The sequence below is a fragment of the Gavia stellata genome, chromosome 9 (assembly GCF_030936135.1).
Source record: "Gavia stellata isolate bGavSte3 chromosome 9, bGavSte3.hap2, whole genome shotgun sequence".
Classification (NCBI taxonomy): Eukaryota; Metazoa; Chordata; class Aves; order Gaviiformes; family Gaviidae; genus Gavia; species Gavia stellata.
The window spans coordinates 37,945,238-37,971,160 of NC_082602.1; the positions used below are offsets into that span (position 1 = coordinate 37,945,238).

Below are 25,923 nucleotides of genomic sequence, written 5' to 3' on the forward strand. Positions count from 1 at the left end.
TATTACTCATTGTAGGGAATGAGCTTGGTAAATAGTTTTTGTGCCTGGGCTATTAAATTGTCAGGAATGGTTTTAACATAAACAGGTAAGCAAACAGAAAAGGCTCACAAAGCTGTCGGAGGCTGGAGGCTGCCACCCAAAACTACTGATGTGTTGAAGTTCATTATTATTAGTTATTATAAGGAACAGCAGCGATGGGAGCTGGGTCTCTTGGTGTAGGTCTCCTGGGCTCGTCGGAGCATCTCAGACAGACTAACGCAACAGCAATTCTAGCATCACCTACATGATGTCGGATGCTGTAGACAGAGCATCTTGTTTTCAACCCCACTTTTCTAAGAACGATATAGACTACGTTGGGTCAGCCTATAACCCTTCTAGCCTTGTGTCCCCCTGAGAGCAGCCAGCAGAAAATGCTTAAGGACAAGAATGCGAATACACATACACAATACCTGCCTCGTCTCCTGGCTTTCCCTTGGCTCCATGGGCATTTTTAGCGCCTCTAACATTCAGCGGAAAGGAACTCGCAAGTAATCGACACAGTCTGGGGAGCAGCTCCTTCTTGTTTGAAACCTGCCACTGTCAAACTTTATGTGCACCGTTCTTGTTGGGGGGCAGTCGCTCCCTGCTCACCCTTTTGATTTCACTCACGGTTTTATCAGCTTCTGTCGCATTTTCCTTCATTTTCTTCTTTTCCTGCCAGAGTCCCTCCAAAATTTTGAACCTCCTTATTGCTTTTCTTTCAACCTTTTTCATTCTGCTTTATCCTTCCTGAGATCAGGGAGCGGTAGGAAAAAACTGCACATGCAGCTTCAGATGCAGCACGCTGCAGATTTATGGAGGCTACTGGTGCTTTGTTTTGTTTTCCTATTTCTTCCCTGGTAATTTCTAACAGCCTATTTACCTTTTAGACCACTCTTGAGCACTGAGCTGACATTTTCATGAGACTATTTATTGCAATATGAAGTCTTGTTCCTCTATGGTCAGAGTCAGCTCAGAGTCCATCATCTTATATGTGATGTTTGGAATGTGCATCACTCCGCACTGAATCCCATTTGTCATCTTAATGCCCAGACCAGCTGTCTCAGAAGGTTCCTCTGCAGTTCTTCACAGCCAGCTTTCATCTCCACCATCCTAACTGATATCATCAGCAAATTCAAGACTCTTTCTCTTCCCAAGCTGTTTATGAATATGCTGAATTGCGTAGTCCCCAGGACACATCTCATGGATACATCACAATGGATATCCTTCCACTGCATAAAATGGATGATTTATACCTGGTTGTTTTTCCTATCTTTTAACCCAATTTTTGCCCATGCTTAGTCTTCTAAAGAGGCTTTGACGAAAGGCTTTGGTCTAAAGCCTCTCTGAACTCCTAACAGGCTGCAATAACAGCATCATTCCTTCCCATCCACTTGTTAAGTCCTTTGGAGCACAGTGATAGGTTTGCAAGACAAGATTTCCTGGCACAAAAGCTGTGTTGACTTGTCCCTGGCATGTCACAGCTGTTCAGGCACTAGCTCTTAATTACATTTGGAAGCAATTTGTCTGATTTCTGATTTACCAATTTGTAGTTTTCTGATCCCCCTTGCAGCCCATTATAAAATTAGCCACATTTGTCACCTTTCAGTTCTCAGGGACCAAGGATTTTTTATTTTTATTTTATTATTTTTTTTCCTTCTTCTGTCTTTCCATGAGTAATCTACACTAACTCTCCTTCCAGAGACACTGTGGGATGTCAGGCATTTTTGGCAATATAATCCAAATCGAAGTAGGAGCTTAATTGGTAATATCATCCTTGGTCAAGTCTTACACTCTTGGCCTGGCGGAGGGCGTGCCGGCATCCATTGTGCTCAAGAAGATGACCAGCGCCTGACGTACATGAGACCGTAGTGTGGATGGAGGTGGTCAAACAACACTACTGCATTAGTGTTCCCAGAGCTGTCTGAAGGGCGGGAGGCGTGCTACAGTCACGACTCCATCCTTACAAATCTGTTGCTGTCCTACTGCTAAGGAATGTCAGCGACAACACGGGGCTAATATTTTACTTACACTAAAGGAGGAATATCCCTACCAACCACCTACATCTACATCTACATATTCAGACTGATATTTAAATCTCGTCACTGATAAAATACAACTAGTATATGTTATTGTACAGCTTTCCATGCCATAAAATATTGCAACACTTCTGACAAAACATAGCTGGTATAAATGACTGGGCAGTGAATTATTAACTATTCTAACGGGTTTTCTGGTACCACTCAGATTATAGCAGTAAATTCCAAATTAATTTAATTGGGCCCAAGCTCCAGTTTTCCAATATAATTGAAAAGGAAAAACATAGCAAGAAGAGGCAAATCAAGTCAGTGCTTGCTGACGTTAAGTGGCTTTGACTTGAAAAGGTATTGCTAACATTCAAAAGTGAAAATGAGAAAGATAACTGGGTTAGAAAGACATTTGCAAGCTGCTTGCACTCTATTGACTTTAAACAAGAAGATAAGCCTGCTTCCCCCAACCTTGTAACCCTGAAGAATGAGTGAACTGTCAGGAAATCCTTATGGCTTGTGTAAATCCAATACGCTGTATAGACAGGATACAGCAATATCTCTCTGTTTTAACTGCCCCGATCTATTTTGTCTGCAGAACCATATTTATCACAGGAAACAAATACCTCATCTGCTGTTGTATTTAATTCAGATAATCTGAGAGAACTTCAATATAGCCAATGAGCATGGAAAGCCAAAGGGATAAGGATGTCAGCTTGGATATTATTTGCCCCCCAGGTTTTGCCTATCTCCTCCTGATCTGAGCAGTCCTCTGACACATTCACTAAACCAAAAGGAATGGTCTTTGAAGTAGTAGCAATCTTTTTGGGAGGCAGTAAAGGCTATTTCTGTTAGTAAGGTAATTGGCTAGCGGCAAAGAAAAATCTCATAGTGAAGGAGGGAAAGGTCTCACACCTAGAAACTGAAGCTGGCTGCAATGAAAAAATACCTAGGTGATATTAATGTTTATATAACTATTTATATTGATATTAATATAAATATATGAGTGGCTTCTCATATATGGAAACAAACCTTCAATTATCCTGAGAAATTTGAGCGATGTTAACAAATTTATTTTGAGTTTAGCTTATTAGCTAGTACTTAAAGCAATTTCTGTTGTTAGGAACGTGACAGTTGTTAGTCATGGTTAGTCTGTTGGATAAGCCATGAGAGTTTGTTCTTTAATGGCGAATTGAGCACATTCTTAACTAAAGCCCTGCCTGAACTTTAGCAACTCAAATGCAGGTCGAGTAGAAACTCCCCGCATGTCTGAGGACTCTGAGGTTTAAGGTGATGAGATAGAAGCAGAGAAGGGAGAGTTTTGTTTTACACCAAGTAGCGTTAAACACGCCAAACCAATTCTGACTCGTCTTTACTGCTGAAAACCTGCAGACAGGAGGTGAGCAGTAATTCTCAGGTGGTGTCTTACATCAGGCTCCCCGCAGTCGCACTCCTCTCCATCTTCCACATAGCCATTCCCACACTTCTGTCCACCAAAGGACTCTTTGACTTCAGGCAAGTTAAACAGACACATTCCCACTCCTTTTTCCAGGCTGTTTTCCAGGTCCTTTCTACTGCAGCTACTGAATACCATGGGAAATGGATAGCTAGAAGAAAAATATATGGAGACAAAAAAAAGAGGTAGTGTTATCAGATGAAAACATCTCTCGCCCGTCACACTGGTGACCACATCTGTGCACAAACAAGAAAATTATGTTCTTCTTTTTTTAACCCTTTAACATAGGATTGAGATACAGCAATTCACTGTAAAATTGAGCCCAATACATTCATAGTAATTTCTGACTATGAGTAAGGGAATTTCCATCATTTTCATTTAAATTTGTAGCTGCTATTAAGGATTAGGTTCACATTTGGAATTCCTTCTCCCTCTTTTGCATATGTAGTTATAGAGCAAACTTTGATCATGATCCTAAAGAAATGCTGGGCTTGCAAGGAGGATTCCTGCATTTACAGGACTGCAAAACATCCTAATCCTTCTTGGAAAATTCAGCCTTAAATGGCAAATTCATTCATCTTGCTCTGAAGTATGGCCAACTTCTCGCTCTTTTCAGGAAAAAAAAAATAGAGAAAAACACCGAGTTACTTGATAAAAGCCTGCTTCTGCAATTCATCAAAGTCGAGCTTGGGAACCACATGATTAAAGCAAATACAGTTCTTATTTTAAATCAGGATGATTGTAACGACACTACTGAAAATACCCATATTTTGAATTCCCACTGCTGAGGGCAGGATTTGGCCGTGCTGTGCAGGCACATAGCAGCTTTGATTTCTTTTGGAAAACACATGGACAATGTTAATTAAAATGATCCAGTGTAGTACAAATATGACCAGATAATTTGTGATTCTCTCTTGGAGGACTTAATTGCATTTTCACTAATGAACGTTTGCAGTTTGATTCACGGGTGTGAGACAAAGCGGCACCTGGATCTGGCTGTCAGAGTCACGTCCTAAAGTCTGCTGTGCCCTCTTCATACTGAGATGTGGACATGGTTATGTTGAATCTGGATCACAACCAAGTCGTAAAACAGCATCTCCCCTAAGACTTGGTACCTTCATCACTGCTGCTCCATGGTCCAGCAGTAATTCAACATTATGGCAGCACAGGGAGCCAACCTCATCATGGCTGGACTTTATTCACTAGATGCTTTGTGTCACTCACATGTTAGCAGGCCATAATCTTTACAGACAGGCAAGAGAATAGATGGAAGTTCTGCCCTGCTGAACTTCAGACTTCGATTAATCTACTGTTGTTTCTAATATCCTGAAATGAAAAGCTTGCTTGGTGAATGATGATGCCTGTAGGTATCAGAAAGGGATCATTTCTAGTAAAAAAAGGAAATGTCTGACAATTGCAAATGCAATAGAGCTTCTTCTGCTGACATAAGGAGGTTAATCAGGATCTTCTAGAAAGGTTATGGGTACCTTACAGAACAGAATTTATTTTGCGCCTATTTAAAATTACCTCTTTTACAGATTCTTTTGCAATAAAACAGCCAGCTCATTGGAAAAGAACATAAACATGACTCCGAAGAAGAAAATAATTTTCATGTATCACTACAGTGCTTGTCTAGTTAAACTAAACAGTTCTGTGATTCCCTGACATATGACTTCAGAAAGTTAATAGGCAGCTCCACTTCAAAAGCTGATTTCTGGAAAATATCAATGTTTAGGCAAAATGACAGAGTCTAAGATAAATAAACTTCAGAATAGCATGAGGTAGGAGTCAGGCTGCTAGCTGCAGCTCTGGGCCCCAAGTGAAAGCGGGGAAGGTACTCGGAGTAATGGAACAGAAAATAAAGGCAGTTGGGAAACCTCCTACTGACCATTTTACATTGAGCAACTGGAGATGTTCTTAACAGGACACCACAAACTCCTGTCCTACTCTTAGCTTGATTGGAAAAAAAAACCCACAAAATTTTGAGTACGTGACTATGAACAAGTAGATGGATGTACACTACTATCAAACACCAGAAAGAACGCAAGAAAGCCAGATACATCTGACTGATAAATCCTGCACAAATTATATGAGTGCTTGATCAGGCATGATCCTCATATCAAAGTGCGAATAAATGAATACTGCATCATCTACTGCATCATCCAGGCAAGATCCTTCACTTCAGTGACATAGATTTACTTTGATAGCCACTGAGATGAACACAGGGAGACATACATACCTTACACAGACTGAAATCAATTTGGGAACACAAATAATGCATTTTTGCCTGTGCCATATGTCTCAGCCACACACAGATCATGAGAACAGCTCACCAGTCAAAACTATCAATATTTTAGGGTTGTTCCTTTGTATCCATGAATGCTCAGCGTCATTTGCATGAATGTTGGATGTGTCTGTCCATCACCGGGAGAACAGAATTCTTACTCTGTACCAGAGGTGAAATAATGTCATTGTTAATGAATGAGGTTTCTGTTTCCCCCCAAAGGAACTTCAAGCTGTTTCCTATTTTGAACTAAGAGATCCATTCATCTTCTGGCTTTTCCTGCTCTTGACACTGATTTCCTCAGCTGACATCAGTGCAGCACATGTTATTTGATGAAATTTTCTGAAAATACTTTTTCTTTACCAAGTATGCCCAAAATAAAGCAACAAAAAACTAGAGATGAGCCCAACAAGTGGAAACAGAGAGCAGCTGAGGGGTAACCACACGATGCAAGAGAAGATCCCACATCAATTGATGCCAGTTGGTATTTCACTGGAACCATAATTGATCTTCAATACCGTGATATTCTGACACACAACCATTCTTCATTTTTTTGACAAAAAAAATCCGATGTAACAGTCACAGCATTTGATCATTGTGATTTTAGGCTACATTTTGGCTGTCTTCGCAATTTTAAAGCTGTTTCATCAGAAGCATGAAATCCCCGGCAGATGGGAAGGGAAGCTATAGATATCAGATGTCAGCAGCATTAGGCACGACGTTTAAGTGAATCTGGAGCTTGTGACAAATGACGAAGTAATGGTCATGAGAAAGAAAATTGTCCTCTGAAGAAATGCAGCAAGCTTCCTTGTGCTACCCTGTGAAGAGGCTTCAGACCTCACCTGGAAGGACTACCTTTGGGTCGGAAAAGGTCATGGGGTCTCTACAGTAAAGTCAGTCCTTGACCTGTCTCCACGATTTCAGTAACATGCTAAACAGGGATATTTGAGCTTTCGGTGGTAGCTCAGGGACCTATCCTATTGGAAAAACCCTCAGCTAGCAGCTCCTATAAGCCATTGGAGAACCTTCCAGAGGTAAAAAAAATCATTAGCCATCGGTATATTCCATTATCCTTCACTCAAGATGTTTTCTTTTACAGATCCTTATTTTTCTGCAGTTGGGAAGAGAAAGGAAACTTTAGTCCAACCTAATTCCTACTCTAAGATGCTGAATAGCCCACACATTTTCTACACTGTTTGAATCTGTAGATTTAATACACAATTGATCATTTTGTCAAACCATTCTGGCTGTGGGTACAACTCTACAGAACTCAAATCGTGCCCAGCACTACTTTAGTCTCTTCAGTGGCTTTACAGCAAGGAAAATAATTTCAGTCTTTCTACCCCTCTTGAATCCACAGCATTCCTCAGTGTCTCCTTGGTGCTTAAAAGATGCGCTTAATCTCAAGCAACGAATATCCTAGTTCCCAGCAAAAATAGCTTTGACTGTTCCTGCAAATGAGAGCTTCACCATAGTAAAAGGATGCCTGGTAATTGATTCCTTTAGAAACAGAGTCTGGTCTTGCCCCATTCATTTATATTTCAAGCACTCAAGCCATTCAAATGCCAGTTTCCTCTATGCAGTTTTGCATTTAGCCTGTATTAGATGGCTCCTTTCATTAACTACGTGAAGTGGCATCATCCCTGTGTCAAGTCCCTTTTAAGAATAGAGAATTCTTTGTACCAGCACCGCCTTGCTCAGCATAGCCTTTTTTTGCATGAACTATAAAAGTTCATCTCCATCATCTCCATTTCAGAGGCATTTCCCCTCCTAACGGGCTGAATGACAAGAGACTACAAGCACAGAAAAAAAGAGAGTCGCTGCCCCAGAAAATTATAGTCTTAAGAGATCAGCCAGCCAAAGCATTTAGGAGAAACAGCGTGGCTACTGATGGCTGCAGGGTAACGCAGCAGATCAGCTGCAGTCCTAGCACTGATCCTGCCGCTGAGGCTGGTGCCATGTTCATCATTGCTGTATCTCCCATTCCTCCAGCTGGAAAATGCCTGGAGGGACCCTGGCTCGGGCTGCAGGAGATCTTTGCTCCGTTCCAAACCCTACCACTGCATTGCAGCAATACCTTGGGAAAGCCATCTGAAGTGAAACTCCCTTGGTTCCTCCAAACATTTAGATGTCTGTCTACATCTTTAGGTGTCTAGAGAATAGTACCTTGGATCTACCTCCTCCATGTTCCCCCACTATAAAATACAACATATTTTGCTGTTTCTCAAGAAGCACCACTGAAGCGGGAACACCATCAATGCTTCTGGCAATTCTCTACGTGTTGCACAGGAGGATAAACTGCAGGTTCACAATATCTTGAAAACTAACGTTTTGATTATTATGATTATCACTATCCAATCTCAGATTTCTTTCTTATTCAACAACTGTAGGACTTTCGTAAAGTAAATGCCTTGTTCTCTCCAAAATGTTATATATACACAAATTCATTATATGTATATATACATTATATATCTATTTATAGGGTTCATTTATTCCAGTTCATATCGTAACCTGATTATTCAGCATTATGGCAATGTTTATACAGAGCCTTTTACCAAAAGACCCTGAAGTGTTTTACAATTATTCACTCAATTAAAATGCACAACAGCCCCAAAGAGCTCTATTAAGTACCACCAGGCCTTCCTCCCTGAGGTAATATGATAATTGGAGATTATATTAATTTTAAAAGGGCATTTTGATTTTCCAGAGCATACTTATTGAAACAACTGTTGACTAGCTAATTTCCAAAGGTGCAAGGTGCAGAAAACTGGGACCTGGTTTGGTCCAGAATGCTTGAAAAATCAAGCCTGAGAGATCATATCTGGAAATAGCTCAGGCATCAGCAATGCTTGTTAAGAGCATGAAGGTGCTCAAAGACAAGAGGGATGCTCAGTCCCAGCCCCCTGAGTCAGAAGTTTCACTAGTCAAGCACCTGAATTTCCAACGCCTTCTCAGAACTGAACATCGCAGTGTCTCTTTGTGTCTGTCTTGACCCTGGGACCCTCTGAGATTCACAAATACGAGTACTTACTCTCCTTAGTCTCTGAAATTCTGGGGTTTTGGGTGCGCAGTGGCTTGCTTACAAATGGAGAGGAGGAGAGCAACTCAGATCCTTTTTTTGGAGGCAGATGTGAATTTGAGCTCCCTCTTGTTCAGACACTACAGAATTGCTTATGCACAAATGTGTAGGTTTTCTGTGGCAAATCCCAGTCTTACATAGGAACCTAAAAATAGGGGGGGGGTTAACTTAAAAAATAGATATAGGGTTGCTTTTGTTATTTCAGGTATAAGTGATTTTTTCCATGGAAAAAATGTCAGCGGTAGAGAGCGTAACACAAGAATAAATCTTTAGAAGGTAGAAGCTCAAGCGGCATGAATGTTTCTAGACCCAATGAGGTGTTGATTTCAAGGAACTATGACAAATTTCCAGCCTCCTCTAACTCCTTATCTAATTGACATAATTCTTTCCCAGAAAAAAGCATCCCCCCTGGTTTTAACCTTCTAGACATTATTACTGCTCTCCATCTCTTGAAAACAACTTTTTATGGTCTCCTAAGAGATATGAGCCTACTAGAATAAAACTGAATTTGCTACTAGATGGCATTTTTTGACACATCAGCTATTCTGTACAGCATGTATGTTAATAAATTAGTAAGCACAAAGAACCTCACAGAATTAGGCATTAAGCAGGAGATAAAATCCAGTTTTCTTTGATATTGAAATAGGTGTTCAAATACTACAGATCCCTTCGTGTATAAAGTTCTGCCATTACATATTATTTCATACCCCTCACGTTTTAATAGCAATTGTTTAAAATTAGACAAGTGCCATAATATGGAAGGGCTTTTTAATCTATTATTTAAACAATGTCTTCATTTGTAAGTACTTCTGAGGGAGAAAGACACAAATGCAGTTTTAAAGTAGATCCCACAAGCACAATAAAGTAAAGGGAGGCCCTAAAGATATCTGCAGATTCCCTCCCACCCAAAGCTTTTGCAAATGGCAAACACCCAGGACAACTGGGAGGAGGGGGTAAACCAGAGGTCTCTTTGGGCTCCTGGAAGTTGTGCAGGCCCTTGCAAGCAGCACATGGTAGAGCTTTGTACAAGACGCCAGTCCCAGAGCTGATGGGGCACACCTTTTTCAGCAGCGTTGGAAAGATTTAGCTAAAAATGTAGAGTGGTTTGATATCTATCTGAAGTATTGAAATGGGAAGTTTGCTTGAAAAGGCACTAGACGTCTGACAACTCATACTTATTTTTCTAGCCTATTTTTCACTCTCTTGCTCCTCTTTTATAGTTTTAATCCCTAGAGCTTCAATAAAGTAGAGCACAGAATTGGGCCATGTAGTTATACATGACATCAAAGCTCTTGCTGTCTGAGTTCATGGTCAGTGATTTGAAAACAAGCCCAGATTTCTCCTACAGCTTTTGTCACGTTCACTACGTGGCAGTTTTTACACTTCCAATAAATAACTGTGAATATGTCGCACTAGTGGTTAATTTAACTGATGTGTAGTGGCAACAGCTTGTTGTGCTACAATGAAATCTCCAGGGTTATTGAAAAGAAAGTCTTTCCAAGTAAATGTTTAAACTTCACACACAAATGCTTTAGGTTCATTTTAATTTGGCCCTGGGGATAGTGCAGGTTCCCAGAATGCATTCAGGTAATCTCACTTCAGGTGCCTAGATTGGATTGTCATAGTCCCAGCTGAGACTTGACCTCTCCCGTTACACTGAAGGTGAAAATTTAACTACCTGAAATATTCAAAAAGGCAGATTTATAATAGTGAAAGTGGGACTTCAGGGCAGAAAGCAGCGATGAAACAAACCACTGGATGGTTCAGAAAAATACTTTCTGCAAAGGACCAACGCTTAATGGCTTTATACAGTATACACTGTCATGGCTTGATATTTCTGCAGTCACGAAACTGCCAAATAAAACATTATTAGCAGTTACTTTTACTGTGATAAATGTACGGTCAGAGAAGTTTTTTCTTGTTGAGAGGCCTGTTGTGACTTTCCTTTCTGTGTTCTGGGGGTGAAGCAATACTAAACCCATTTACCAATCCTGACAGTATTCTGACTATACGCTGGAGTTATCTGCATTGCAAAAGCTCTATGGGAATTGAACTCAGACAACTGTTCTTCCTGCTGGAAACCAGACGGCCAAGGAAAGTAGCTATAATCAGTTTGAATTTGCCTCTGGCTCATCTTTTGCTCTGTTTCCTTTTAGACCACTACCTCATTAATAAAAATTTGCTGGATTGCTGAGAGTTCAGGTTTCACAATCTACTACTTAGAATTTGAGGTTAATCCAATGCTGACTACAGTGAAAGTAAAAAAGCAACAAATAGCAGAGGGGGGGGATGAAAAGGCCAGGTCAGGTCTGGTCCCAGGCTAAAGAAAAGCAGGGCAGCAGGCGTTCCGTGCCTGCCAGCAGTTGCCGGCAATGAAGGAAGCTGTAGATAAGAAGCACAACCAGAATGCCCTGTGTTTAAATTTGTCACACAAAACACAACATCCTCAGCACGTGACAAGCAAGCAAAGACAAACGGTCCATCCCCGTTGCTCAAAATACCTTGCTGAAGACCAGCTTCCTACTGATTTCTGGCTAGATAAATGGCATTGTTTGACATGGCTTGAAATGCTAGGGCAGCGCTACATCATGATGACACTTCATTTAGTTCCCAACATGAATTTACAATCAGCTTTTGTTTTAGGCAGTTACACTCTGATTTTCTCCCTTGAAAAACCTTGAAATTGTTTTTTAAATAGGTCAGGAGAAGATTGGGAGGAAAAAAAAAAAGAAATCTGACTTTGGGAACTTGGTTTTGAGAGGAGCACTTCATAGAGAGCATGTTTGGGTGAGGGAGAAGAACAAAACCATTTTTCAAAAACCAAAGCCGACCAAACAAAAGGGAATATCAAACCCAGATTATAATACAGAAAAATCAAGCCATGATATTTGTTCATGGACATTTCCCCCTCTCACCAGTACAAGCTCCTGTCCTGCCTATGTGTATCCTAAACACAACTCGTGAAATAGTGCACCCTAAAGAATGAAAGAAGCATACACAGTTATCCTCCCAGCTGATGTCATCAGTGCGACCCGCTTGATTTAAAGACCTGCCGTACTGTGGGTACTTGGCCTCAGCAGATGGATTTGGGCGAGAATGAGCCCATACATCAGGTGAGCAGATCAAATGACAGCAATTAAGGGAAGGAGACTCTGAGGAGGGCTAAACCCCACGAGACGGAACCCAAGTCAGGGAGAAGAGATTTGGGAAGCAGTCTTCTGAAGAAAGCACGTAGAGAAGCTGCACACTGGGAAGACCAGTAGCAGAAGCACTAAGAGAATGAAGTTTATGGAAACGCCAGTCGGCGAGATGTGGGTGCTAAAGAAAAACATCTGAGCCCTGCAAAACGCTGGAAATAATATATACTTGGGGGACAGGCTCATATTGATTTCACTTAACATCTGTACTACCTGGTATCTTAATAAATCAGGACTTCAAGACAGGAGTATCTGACTTGCAAGCAGCATGGCTCAATTTTTTTTCCTTTTAGAAGATCCAAAGGATAGATAAGTGAGGCATAACAGTGCCAGAAATTAGACTGCATTCCCCCAGCATTTCCACCTTCCCTTCTTCTGCTACAAGATAAGCACTGAGAAAAAAGCAGTTTATCCCATATCACCTACATCACCTCAGACAAATGGAAGTGGAATTCTTTTAAAAAAATCATAAATATAAAATAACAATAAATCACTTTTTCTAGCTTCCTTTTCTTTTTCACAGAGCTTGAACACAGAGAATAAACTAATTAGTCACAACACCGTATGTAATCATTCTTTCAAGCCATGAGAAAAGAATGGATCCAGCCATGATCTGAGACTTAGGGATCCTTAAGCGAGCAAATTAAAACTTTCACTCACAGGAATGAAAGGCTTCTGAGAAATCTAAAGGAATCCATAGCTATCCTGATAAAATCCTGGCCTTATTGAAGTCCAAAGGAGCTTTCCTACCAACTTCGAGGGAGCCTGGATTTCACATCTAGTGCTTCTCAGCTGCCAGGAGAACATCAATGACGAAGATGAACGCAATTTCCGTGCTATGTTAGAAGCAGCCAGAAAGGCTCCCTAGGACACCAAAGTTGCTTCACCTCTTTATTTTCAGTGACTTTACACTAAAATAGGTGGTTGCTTCTCTTCACCTCACTGCTGGGGCTGTGCCGTTCAGTTTTCAAAAGCTGAAATGGAGCCTACTTGCATTTCTGCCACAAGAATCCCACAGTAAATTGTAATAGGCTTTGACATTAGAAAAGAAAAAGAATGACTTTGCAGGAAGCAATTGTTGGGGTAAAATGGACATCTTCCCTCTCTGAATTTTAAACATTTTGCACATCTATCCGAGGCACAAAAGACTCTGTGATTCCCATGACAACTGTGGCAAATGCAGCTGTAGGCATCATTTAATTACAGTGATTCAGCCTTCCAAGCCAACATCAATTCCTTAAAGTGCTTCAGGGCATACAACACATGTTCAAAAAGGAGCATTCATGTGACCTTAAGAATATGCCCTTTAAGGTATGTTTCCATTTATACTCTGGGAATTTGGAATTCATTAACACCAATTAAAACTGGACATTGTGTGCTTAATTCTCCATGCACTGCACTGCAGATTTATCCCTGCAGGTTGAAAAGTTTTTTTGATGAACCGTAAAGCTAAGATAAAGGGAAATGTCCTTCTATGATTTGTTCTCATGGGTCATGGCAATAGTACTGCAAGAGAAAAATGTCCCTTACAAAGCTATATTTTCTATGGATATTACACCGACAAGACAAAATGCAGCTGAGCTCTCGCACACCAGCATCCGAGCCAGTAAAAATGTACCCATTTTGGATACATAACATAGTAGAAAACATGACTTGTCTTTAAGTATCTGCTATAAATAATCAGACCAGAAGTAAAATGTGTTTTCATTTGAGAAGTAACCTCTCTGCTTGTCAGCTTCACTTACAGAAAATGCATGCTGTAAATCTGTGAGAGTTCTCCTCTAGAATACACCAAAAAAGCCAAATATTTTCACTTCTGACAGCGCATCTACCGAAATGTGAAAGAGTAAAGTACAAAGAAAAGCAAAATCTTTTTCTTAAAGACCCGCCCTGTAGCTCTGTGTGCTAATTGTTAACAGTGACCCACTCCTGTAAAGGACTGGGAAACGTGCAACGTAGTTCAACCAACGCTACTAATTCTTCAACGCAGATCTTATTTACCAAAACAATTAAATATATCTGCAGTGTATGGAAATTATTAACAAAAAGGAATGCCAAATGCACTGCAGACATGGGGCTACTTAGAGTTAAGTGAGAGACTGACATAAATCTATTCTGTAATCTCGTGGCTGTTTCCTACCAAAGGAAGGACCAGAATGCAATGTGCTAAATTACTAGGGCATAGGGATATGTTGCTTAAGTTTTTTTAAAAAAGCAGTTGTACCGCTGGCACAACAGACCCAGCTCTGTCACAAGCAATTTATTACATCAGTATATCAACTTTATTAAAAAAAGAAAAAGACAACAAAGAAGTCTGTCTTTGTGCAGAGCTCAGCTCAGACTGGTTTGGAAACATAAACAGCTTCGGAGCTTAATTAGAAACTGTTTACATCTTAAAGATAATTTCATTTTCTTCAAATTGTAACAGAGGTAATTCCAGATAGTTCTGCTGACTCCACAGATTAATGTCTCTAAGCTGCCAGACCAAAAAATGCAAAGTGATGTCTGCACAGCTGAAAACAAACTGAGAGGGGTCAGGGAATACTGTGCTAGCTAATAACGGTTTGATTATCTAACGTTTAACAGCTCTGCAGCTTCAAGATGCTGTGAGATGTCTAGAAAGAAGAGAACCAGTCAGTAAATTAAAGTGTCCTTTCCCACACTGTATTTCTGATTTCTGTCCCATTTCTAGCATGACCTTTTGCCTTTTCTATTAGTTTTTTTTTAATTTTTTTTTTTTTTTTACCTTGTGAAGTGTTGGAATAAGTGGTTTTCACTTCAAGTTGATTTGGTACCAAAGCCAGGATGCTGTTTCCATGGCATACCTGACTGTCTCCTGAAGCTAGTGTGCTGGAAATCGCTGGAGGGTGTATGTTTTCATAGCCTGGTTCTGCAGACTCCAGTTCAGAATTTGAATAACCAAAATCAAGGTGACCTTATACCCTGCTTCCTTGAGGTAATTTTTCAAAAAGAAGAAATGTGACTGAAACTAATACTTAATACAATAAACGACACATATGATTGGTACTTTCCTAACTTGTCCTTAAGAAATTTTAACTATGTATTATTTATTTAACTACATGTTTATATTGCAGTTAAATACACATTTTTGTACTGCAGTTTAAAAACAAAAATCAAACAAAAGCAGGTGACAAAATAACAAGGCTCCCCCCAAAAGCCTTAGAGAGCCAACCCTACTGAGCATAACGGTTCTCCACCCATCTATCATGCAAATACATACTTATGCACTATGAAATCAGCATTACTGTTACTAGCCTTCTTTTGATGTGCTGTCCTAAATCTCATTAATGGTAATGGGTGATACACGAGGGAAGAAAAGACCTTCAGGACCATCAAAGGACATCGGTTGCATAGCACACTTTAAGGGTAGGGTGCTGTTCCCCCAGACGCTGCCCTTGGTGGAGGCAGATGAAGAAGATGATGAGCATCTCCTCACCCTGACCCAATCCTGCTGTCCACAGTTACCCCAATTGCAGCAGGATAATGGTGAGCCTAAACTGCCGGATAGATAATGAAATAATCCTCATTAGTATACGTTCTTCTGCCCCCCGCAAGACTTATTTTTAACTTGGATGATTGCCATCATCTGGATTAACATGTAGCCCCACAAAACACTACTCCAGTTCACCAGAGGTGGAAGTAAACTGCAGCACAGGAGCAAATCAGGTTGGGGTTTAGATCCACAGGCCAATTTCTCTGCCCAAACCCATATTTCATGGTGTGGGTATAATGCGATAATCAGAAATAATGGATGGCTTTTGGATAGAGACCCTATACACAGATTCTATAATTCACATGCCCATGACCTACCATTTAATTTTACTTCAACAGAGAGAACGAGGTGACTTTGATGGTCCTTCCCATCTTTAATTTTTCCCCATTTCTCCTCAGCAGTACTTAGACTGAGTCAGTTAGTTTAAATTGGGACTGTCACTCAGGCGATTCTTAACAAATCGTATTTTGCTCTCGCTCTCATTCACAAATATGCAGCTTCCCATTGGCTATCCGTTTTCATTCTAACATAAAGGTTTCAATTTTACTTAAAAACATACTGATAACAGTGGGTGTTTTTTGGATTGGTTAAAAAAAAAAGTCTTCTCCAAATTTTAGCAGTAAATGAACCAGTCTTTTTCTACATACTTTGTATGATTTCTATGTGCTCTTTCTGTGTTCCTAATTGTTCTCCTCCCCCAAACCCTGCCTCCAAAAACTCAATAATTAAAGTGAAATTGTGTACTGAAAGGCAATTACTCAAAATTAGCTGTTATTTTCTACAGAGAGGCACAGTTCCATAAAAATCCTCTGAAATTTTGATCAATAGCTGAGAGGATAAAAAATTGATCTCAACTCCATTTCTCCTTTTTCTTCAGTTATGATCACTAGACAAACCCCAGTCCCCTGGCTGGAGCAGAGCCCCAAGCTATCCTGCGGCACAGGCAAAACACAGGCATCCCCACCAGCATGAAGTCACAGTGTCACAGTCCAAGCTCCACTTCCCTCTAACATATGCGGTCATATTTATCTTGGTAAAATGAATTTAAAACCTGACCGAATCAGAAAGATATGCTGACTTTAATTCTAGCTGTGAAAATGGAAATGGTAACATGAGGTCCAAGATAAGAACAGCAAAAAAAAAAAAAGGCAGGCATAGAGGGATTCAATTCATTCTTTGACTTTTCCAAAGGAACATCACTCTAAAAGGAAGATGACAAAGAGGAGTTGTGCGGAGAAATTATCATAGAGAAGCTGCTTCCTTGTTTATGTTACTGGCCCAGACCTTCCTGCATGGCACCAGACAGCTTTCTATCCATAACGCTTCATGCCATCACTGGGATGTAAACCAGCATACGCCCTGGAATGAGGCAACGCTTGGAACAGAGAAAAACCAAGTCTACTAGGGACCCAGATTAAAATGAAAGTTTCTGAAGAGATATACTTTCATTCAAAAGTCTGTTGAGCAAAGAGCAATGACCAAGACCTCTCTCACACATCAGGTTTTGCACTTTCGAAATCTATACCACTTGTTTCATGTCTTGAAACAATAGCCCATGCAGTTTTTTTCTTTTCCCAAGGATTTGTTATTTTCAATTATTTTGCATCTATTTCATCTTTTCTTCCATCATGGTCTTTGAAGAGAAACAATGTACAACTAAGCTAGAAATAAGAGTTGAAGTAGACGTGTAAGTCTACTTGTAGACGTGTAAGACCTGCTGCCAGGCTGTGCTTGATGTGCAGCAGGATTTGGAAGACTGGACACGACGTGCTTGATGCTAGAGTTCAAGGGCATTTGAAGGCATGCCCTTGCAGACGCAGTCACGGTTCCTCAACACAAACCCATCCTGCTTTCTTCCTATTGCACTTGTTTGCAGGGACAAACTCCAAGCTGGTTTGCATTTTCCATTTGTAGTTTTAGTGCAATGGGATAAGTGGGGTCTGCTGAACAGGTGTGTAAAAGCCCCCCATGATTTATAGCTGTGAAGACAGCTTTCAGCCTATGGTTACCCTTCCAGGTCAATATGAAGTATTTCATCTCACAACACATGGATAGCAAAAGAAATGGGGTGTGAGCAGTAGGGCGGACCTGGAGAAAATCTCTATCATTCCCATAGCTAGGTGTGAATGGGACTGGAGGAGAGACTACAAAGCAGCCCTTTTCCCGTCATCCTCTGTTCTATCAGCACGGTGAAAACCTGCTTCTGTCTACAGAAGTGCAAAGAGAGATGAAACGAACGGCTCGATCCTAGGAGCCTGCCTGGCATTTCAATTAGCCGTGGCTGGGATGATTCAGCAACAAGAACGGATCCTGGTAAGAGCAACGCACTTCTGTGAGATGACGAGGAAAGAAGCTTTCATTATAGCAAGTCATGGAACTCCTCAAAGGGATGGGAGGCTGTAGTAGGATCAGCATCTGAATAAGCTTGGTTAAACTACCTGTCCTTAATGGATTCCTGGTCTCTCATTAACACCTAAACTGGGTGGGGGAAATGGAAAGGCATCAAAGAGTATTTTCTGTTAGAGGAAAGGAAGAACATGTTTACAGTACGCTCAACTTCCCTGATGACAAGTTAGTTGTGTAAGTCACCTATATATAAATTAGAAGAGCACGCTATTGGCAAGGACACAGACATGTGGGTGAGGGGAAGTATAAACCCTTGGGATTCCGGGAGGGAAGAAGACTAACTAAAAATGTTTAAGGCTGGCAAGAAATTTCAAGCATACATTAACTCTTAAGCTTTCAACTACTTTGGGGGGAATTTACCCACTTCCAACCCCCAAGGAAACACCTGTGCTCAATTTTGATGAAGGAGCACATAAAAAGCACATTTCCAAAATTATTAACTAAACAAGCACTGCTAATTGGCATAATCTTGCTCCACAGTTTGTGCTCAATTCTGCTTTTAGTCGCAGTGGTATAAATCTAGACTAATGCCTTGGGTTTCACCAGAACTCTTCTGTATTTATCTAGCTGTCAGGAAGAATATTTTCACTCCTAAGAGTGGAAACTTTAGGGAGATTCTAGGAAAACAAGTGGAATACTGAAATGGCCTCGCTCAGTCAGCCTAGTCCCTTACTTTTCACATACTGTGATCTCAGTACAAAGACTTGCAAAACTCTTTAAGACTCCTTATATCCTTCTTTTTCACTTGGAACAGTCTATGGTCAAAACAACTAAAGAAACTGAAGGAATATCATTGAAACGCATGCTTAAAAAAGGGAACAAAGTGCTAATACTAAATATTTCCTTGTTGATCTGATTTTTATAGCAAAAAAACCCCCTTCTACAGTGGGATTTATGTCATTTCCATAGCAGATATTTGAATCTCTAAAAGGCCTGGAGTACCACAAATTTTGGGTTTTATATGCTTAATTCTGTGTTATACAAAATATATTTTATTAGAGTAGCAGGTCTTTAAGGCATTTGTAGCTCTCACAGAAGTGGCACACATCTTGCTGGTATCTTTTAAAAGTAAAAGCTATAGGAAGCTCATTAAAGAATAGATCCAACAGAGTTTAAATTCCACACTGATCCCTGGAGATTTTTTCCACCAAGAAGTAATTTCCAAGACCTCTTCAAAGACTGAAACATAAGAACTGAAGGAAGATGGCAATAATTAATGAAATAACTTTTAAGTAAAAACCCTTCAAACGTTCCCTTTTGCCGCACAACCGCACAAATGACTCCAAAGTTAAGTTTACAGAGCCTTTTCTGTTATAACCCAGATATTTCCTATTCTTTTTAGAGATCAGATAAGGACTTCTCAGGGTCTTGTACTTTTTACACTAGCTTCAGCCCAAAGATTTTTATTTTCCTTGCACTTGTTAAATCTAACATAAACCAACAGAAATTAGAAGAGCACAGAGTGCCAATGAGAATACTGAGAGAGCAGGCTGTTTCTCTAAATGTATTTGGCTTCCCTGGGATGCTCTTTGTTTTGATGTTTTTCCTATTCTAAGAATGTTTTTCAGGTAGGGAATATTAATTTGGCCTTCCCTTAACAGACATGTACTTCCAGAACTGAAAACTCTTCAGTGTTCCTTGAATAATGGTGCTCAGAGGAATACTACCGTTGGTCAGATGTTGGGTAAATATTCAAAGTGTTAATTTTAAATTGGTAAAATGCAGTTTGGCTTAAGGCATAAAGTATTCTCCCGGAATTCTTATTACAGATCGACAGCACAGTATGAAGGTAAAGCCTAAGGCTATAAACCTGAAGTTAAAATTTCCATTTATAAATCAATAATCACTGCAAACAAAGCAGCCGCTCAGTTCTGTGAATGCCACAACTCTTCCTCAGGCACAAGTGGTATATGAAGCTTGGTAAAAATCCAAAGAGAGCGTTACAAAACTGAAGTGTACCTGATGGCCCCCTCCCCAAACTGTCAAACCTGTGGGGTGCTAGGGTTGGGCACGGCGTTGTTGAAGAAGTCCAGAAACCCCAACACAAAGTGAGATGAGCTGCTTGGACTCATATCTGAGGAAGATGCTGAGCAGGTACAGCCTTGGTCTGTCCATGCCCTGAGCCAACCCACAGCCAAGCGTCTGGACTGGCACATCCAGCACAGAGGACGGCTTCAGATACACCTGAAGGACTCTGGTGCAGAAGGCAGAACCAGGGAAGAGCTACCTAACCTCACATTAGAGATAGCTTCACAGGATGAGTTCAGAAAGTGTCTAGAAATGTCTGCCCTGAGAGCATCTCCTGCACTTATTTCCAAAAGTGGAGTAGCTGGATGCCCAACCGGTAATTCAGCTGAGATGACTAAAGCTTGCATGCATCCTTCAGGAGCTCAGAGCCCACAGCTCAGCCCTGTCTGCACACTGCTTACCAGCTATCGCATCACCTCACCTCAGAGCCCTGGTTCCAATTTCAGTTTGTTTTCACAGTGTGCGTGACGTGCCCTGATGTGCTGCAGAATGCAGTTCCATACGGATATTTACTACCTATTGTTTTAGAAGAGCCAAGCTATTTTTCTTTTGCAAACTGTAGAAATCACTCTCATTCTCCTCCACACACACAACTCTCTTTTGTTCGTCTCTTAACTTGCTGTGCTTGGCCTCTGGCCAGAATCCCTTTTTCTGCCTGGAAGGAGGGTGACAGCACGCCTTTGAAGAAACGCCAAGGCTGCTGTAAGGCTGACCAGCAGGGAGCAATCCTGCCCAACACTCCCCGGCCTCTCCCAGATTGCTCTCCTTCTTTCCCAGAAACATGCAGTCTCGGAGAAGGCAGAGGCTGAGCTGATCACAAATCCCAGAAGAGATTTTTAAGCTACAGATGAAGTTTAAGCACACACAGAGAATGCTGGAGCTGAAGAGACATCAGAAGATCATCTAGACCATCCTCTTGCCCCAAGGCAAATCCAGCTGTACCTACAAGACACTGCTGACGGATATTTGTCCAGCTGGTTCTTACCAGCTTCCAGCCACAGGCAGTAACATTTCTACAGGCAATCCAGTCCAGCCCATCACTTACCATCAGGGAGCTTTGGTCAATCTACTCTCTCTTACTTCAATTTAATCCTATCAGTTCTTGTCTGAATATGGACATGGAGAACTCATTCATTATATTGTTCAGTTTCTAACAGAACTTTAAAATACAGAGAAGCAAGCTGTAACTAGCTACCCTGGTCATGCTGCCTGCACTTTTTGTGTCTACAAAAACACTACGCTTCGCCGTTGACATAGTGCCTTTATCATCACCAGGGTAACCGTTCAGCACTGACTCAGAGAGATGACCACAGGTTCCCTGACTTTATCTCCCACAGTGTCTTATATCTTTTCTTGGAAGATCTCCCTCCTGCCACTGAACAACCTTAACCCCACTGACTTTCTGCATTTAATTTGCTCACATGCTAACACTGCTGCACTCCTGTAACAACGGGTGAAATACAAAAGTTGGTGCACAACTAAAACCCTTCTCTGCACAAGACAAAGGCTTTACAGAAAGTCTGATAATGTATTTCCTGCATTACTTTATTTCCTACACATTCATCTTAGCCTTGGCCTTGGGATGCTGCTCATTTCCTATAATGACTATGATACTCGGTTGGCATGATGAGAGAAGGTGAAATTCTGATTCAACACTTGCAATGCAGTTTGCTGGGGTCTTTTTAAATTAACCAGTTGCTTACGGCATTTTTGTCTCTCATGCTGGTAACAGGGAAATAGAAAGGTACAATGGTACATGTCGTGCTCTGATAACAAGTTTAATTGTTTCAGCTTGAGGGGGATAACTGTGAGAAGATTTGACAGGTGTTGAAAAGATTTTCTTTTTTCCCCTTAAATGTTCTTGAGACACAAAACAAAACTAAACATTTTCCGCTATAACTGTAACTTGCCAGTGCTTACCCTCGCACTTACCCAGTAGAGGGGTTCATGATGCAACCCCCTTTATCAGTAGACGCTTTGCAGTTACAGCCCCTCTCCAATGTATCGTGATTCATTCCAAAATTGTGGCCCAGTTCATGAGCCAGGGTGACTGCTGCACCTAGAGGGTTTTCTGAGTGATCCTTAAAAAAACCAGAAGAACTAGTGAAGTCAACATATAAAAACAATTCAGAATACACGCTTCCCCTCTAAGGTCCTATTGCCTGTCCTTGGAAATGTTCTATAAACTTACCAGCTGCAGTTGCACTGTTGTTAAATGGACACAATTTTAAATTCATCTACATATCCCAAGTGTAGACTGGGAATGTCAGGACAGGCTGTCTGTCCTGGCCACTCGGTTTCCCCAGCACATTAGACATTTGAGGCCATTGGGCAGCGTTGAACATCTAGGCCATCTCTTTATTTAGGGCTTAAAATTCCCCTGCTCAATAAATCCCCCAAACTCCCAAGACGTGGCAGTGGCAGGAAACAGTCACCCAGATGTGGAGGGTTGGAAAGGGTAATCATTTATGGGTGAGCACGGGTGTGATGAGGGAAAAATGAGAAGGTCCTTCATGTCAGGAGGTAAATTACAAATGCAGCAAGAGGCTGCACTCAGTCTATTTAGTATTCTTCAGACTGTTTCTTTAATATCAGAAAGTCCGAGATTTCACAAGCCTTGTAAGAAAAACCAAGTACCTTTGAAAACCTCTTTTTTAAAATGAGACGACAACTCAAGTCTAAATCTTCGATGGCCTCTTGTTAACACCTATGAATATTCTAAATGTTGCAAGTGTCAAAATTGGAATATTAACATTAGTCCTCGTTGAAATGCTGATTTTTGGGACAATTATTTCTGAGAAATTCACTGCATGATCTGATTACAGGCTGCTGATCTGACTGATGTTTTGGCTTAACCACAAGTAAGAGACCTTTCCACATCGATCATTTTCCTTGAGGGAAAAAAATTCCACTGTACACATATAAAAGCTTTCCCTGAAGGCATAAAAATGTAATATAAATGCATGATCCACTATTTATCAGTCAGTAAATGGAATGACTGTGCACAGCTGCCTGCTCTAAAAGCATATATGAATATATTCAGTTTAAACGACTCTTTTAGTATCATCTAAGCCAACCTTCAGACTAAAGAAGTGAAAGGTAAAACTGTCTAAAACATTAGCTATATATTAATGAATCCCTTTATACATGACTTGGAGCAGATTTAAGAGTTTCTTCTTTCATCTGTCTGTGCTAATATTTTTAGTAAATCATTTCTCAAACAGAAAACAAAAAAGAGGATACAGTCATTCTGAAAACAAGAAGCTACTCCTGCATTTGGAATAAACGCAGGAGAATTTTATCTTTTAGCAAAGGATCTCTTTTTAGTTTTTCCTGAATTTTAAAATTTTAATATAAAAATATTGTGACTAACTTAACAGTCAGTTTGTGTGCGGTTATATTCTAAGATGCCTGTTTGCTGAAAGAAGCTGTACAACCTGTCCTAGTAAAAAAAGCCACAGAGTAAACCTATGCAGCAAAATAATCTGTAATAATCAAGAAAATATATACTCCTGCACAATGCCTACATATAGAGATGTCTTATCCAGATACTAGTCACATACAGAATCACAGAATCATAAAATCATTTAGGTTGGAAAAGACATTTTAAGATCATCAAGTCCAACCATAAACCTAACCCTGCCAAGTCCACCACTAAACCATGTCCCTGAGCGCCTCATCCACACGCCTTTTAAATCCCTCCAGGGATGGTGACTCCACCACCTCCCTGGGCAGCCTGATCCAGTGTCTGACAACCCTTTCAGTGAAGAAGTTTTTCCTAATATCCAGCCTAAACCTCCCCTGGCACCCTTGAGGCCATTTCCTCTTGTCCTATCACTTGTCACTTGGGAGAAGAGACCAACACCCACCTCCCCACAACCCCCTTTCAGGCAGTTGCAGAGAGTGATGAGGTCTCCCCTCAGCCTCCTCTTCTCCAGACGGAACACCCCCAGCTCCCTCAGCCGCTCCTCATCAGACTTGTGCTCCAGATCCCTCGCCAGCTCCGTCGCCCTTCTCTGGGCACGCTTGTGTCAGAGATAAATCAATAGATGGATTTATCTTTGTACTAATAGCTATTTATGAAATATTTAGAGAATTCAGTGTAATTGAACCTGATGTTATAAAAAGAGCACAACTTCTCACTCAACTGGAAAACAACCCAGGACCGAAGATTAAGAAAACACTGAAACAATTTCATATAATTTACCAGCAGCACACTGGAGAGATGCCTTGAAATTAGAGCTATGTGGTCAAGCCAGAAACTGCTCTAAGCTTTGAGCTACCTAGACAGATAACAAACTGAGCTCAGATTGTCTTCATTTTGTCAGTGGCTCTTACTGATCAGAGATTATATTTACTTCAACACCTCTAAAGCTGGCAATTAAAAATAAAAACAAGAATTCACACAGTCCACTCCAAAACTAAAGCAATAAATGATCTGAAATGTAATTTGGGTTTTGAATAGGCAAACAATTATTACAGCCCATGCGGTTCTCATTACTTGCTCAGATCCACTTGGAATGCAATTTTATCAGTTTCTAGAGAGGGTTTTTAAAACAAGGAATGTGATGTCTCAGCAAAAGAGGTTATTTGAAGGCAGCATAAATGAAGATTATCAAAGCAAACAGTGACATGTCCCATTTGATACTGAGACCATTTAAGTATCACAAGGACTAAAGAAATGAATAGCAATGTGACTTTGATTTATTCCATCAGGGTCTTTTAAAGTTAACTTGAGCAGTAAAAGTCATTACCAAACAGTTTCACAATCACCGAATAAGCAACCATCTACTGTTAAGATATTATAAGCTGTTGCACAAAACATGCAGCTGCTTTCAGCTGAACTCTGCTTCATTCCACTGACATTCAGACCAAATCGCAATAATAAAATACTGTCCCCTACAGCTAGAACAGGCAAATGCCCCAGTCCTGGTACTTTCCATGTAGTTTCACTCAGTTGTAGGAGTAAGTTTCCTAAAACACTCTGTTATTTCCTTTATACAATTCCCTGAAATGTAAGTGCCTTGGTTCCGCACTTGTCATTTAGTCTAACTTCCCTCTGAATTCAATAGAAATTTGGCATGAGTGAGAATACTACATTACATTACAGCAACGCAGCAATATTTTACTTTTAAATCCATGAATTTAATGGGCGATCTTTTGAAACAGAATGAAGTCTGAATCCTGTGTCAAAGACTTGCTTTAATGTCAACTTTTGTTTGGTCTTTCTACAACACAACAGAACCATCACAGTAAAATAAAATTATAATGCTCTTGATACACCAAAAACTTCTCATACTCAGATGCCTGCTCTCCCCACTTTGAGTTTCTCTTAAAATCAGTGGGAGACAGGGTGTCACCTACCACTGAGAGAATTCAGCCCTATATACAAGCAGAGAGGGGGAGGCTGTCTGGGAGGCATTCCTCTCAGGAGGAATTTAGATCATATAGTAGAGCTGAGTAACTGCAAAAACAGTCAGGAAAATCAGATCATAGAAGGACGACTCCCGTTTTTGTATTCACGCGTTATTTCTCATGCAATCTCTCCATTGTCTCTTCTTTCAGATCGGTTTTGAGAGCAGGGATGCTTTTTGGTAGTGAGTGTTCGGGGTGGGATGGGTAAGAGGTTGACTGAATTATAAGGATGGACAAATGTTCAGCTGCCCAGTGTTGAGACATTTGAGCACTACAGCCTCCCAGGTTAACAGTTATTCATTCTTTCATTTGCATATCTTCCAAATTTAGAGCTTTCTTCTGGAGGGTACCAGTATAAGTACAAACTTTTTTTGTATACACCTGAATGAGCCTTTGTTAACTGGGGGGAGAGGGTGGACAGCTGCCCATTTGGGTTTGGCTTGGTTTGGATTTGGCTCCTTTTTGAGGATTTGCTTAAGGAACTAGAAGACGTTTCTAG

General features: G+C 40.6%; 1 protein-coding gene across 1 annotated transcript in view; it reads right to left on the reverse strand.

The window, feature by feature from the left end:
• ADAM12 (ADAM metallopeptidase domain 12) overlaps positions 1 to 25,923 on the reverse strand; it is a 187,642-nt gene that overhangs the window by 29,782 nt on the left and 131,937 nt on the right. The window contains exons 11-12 of the mRNA XM_059820998.1: positions 21,942 to 22,090; positions 3,475 to 3,652 (exon numbers count right to left, since the gene is read on the reverse strand). Of these exons, the coding sequence (XP_059676981.1) occupies positions 3,475 to 3,652; positions 21,942 to 22,090 (327 nt within the window). The remainder of the gene's footprint in view (positions 1 to 3,474; positions 3,653 to 21,941; positions 22,091 to 25,923) is intronic.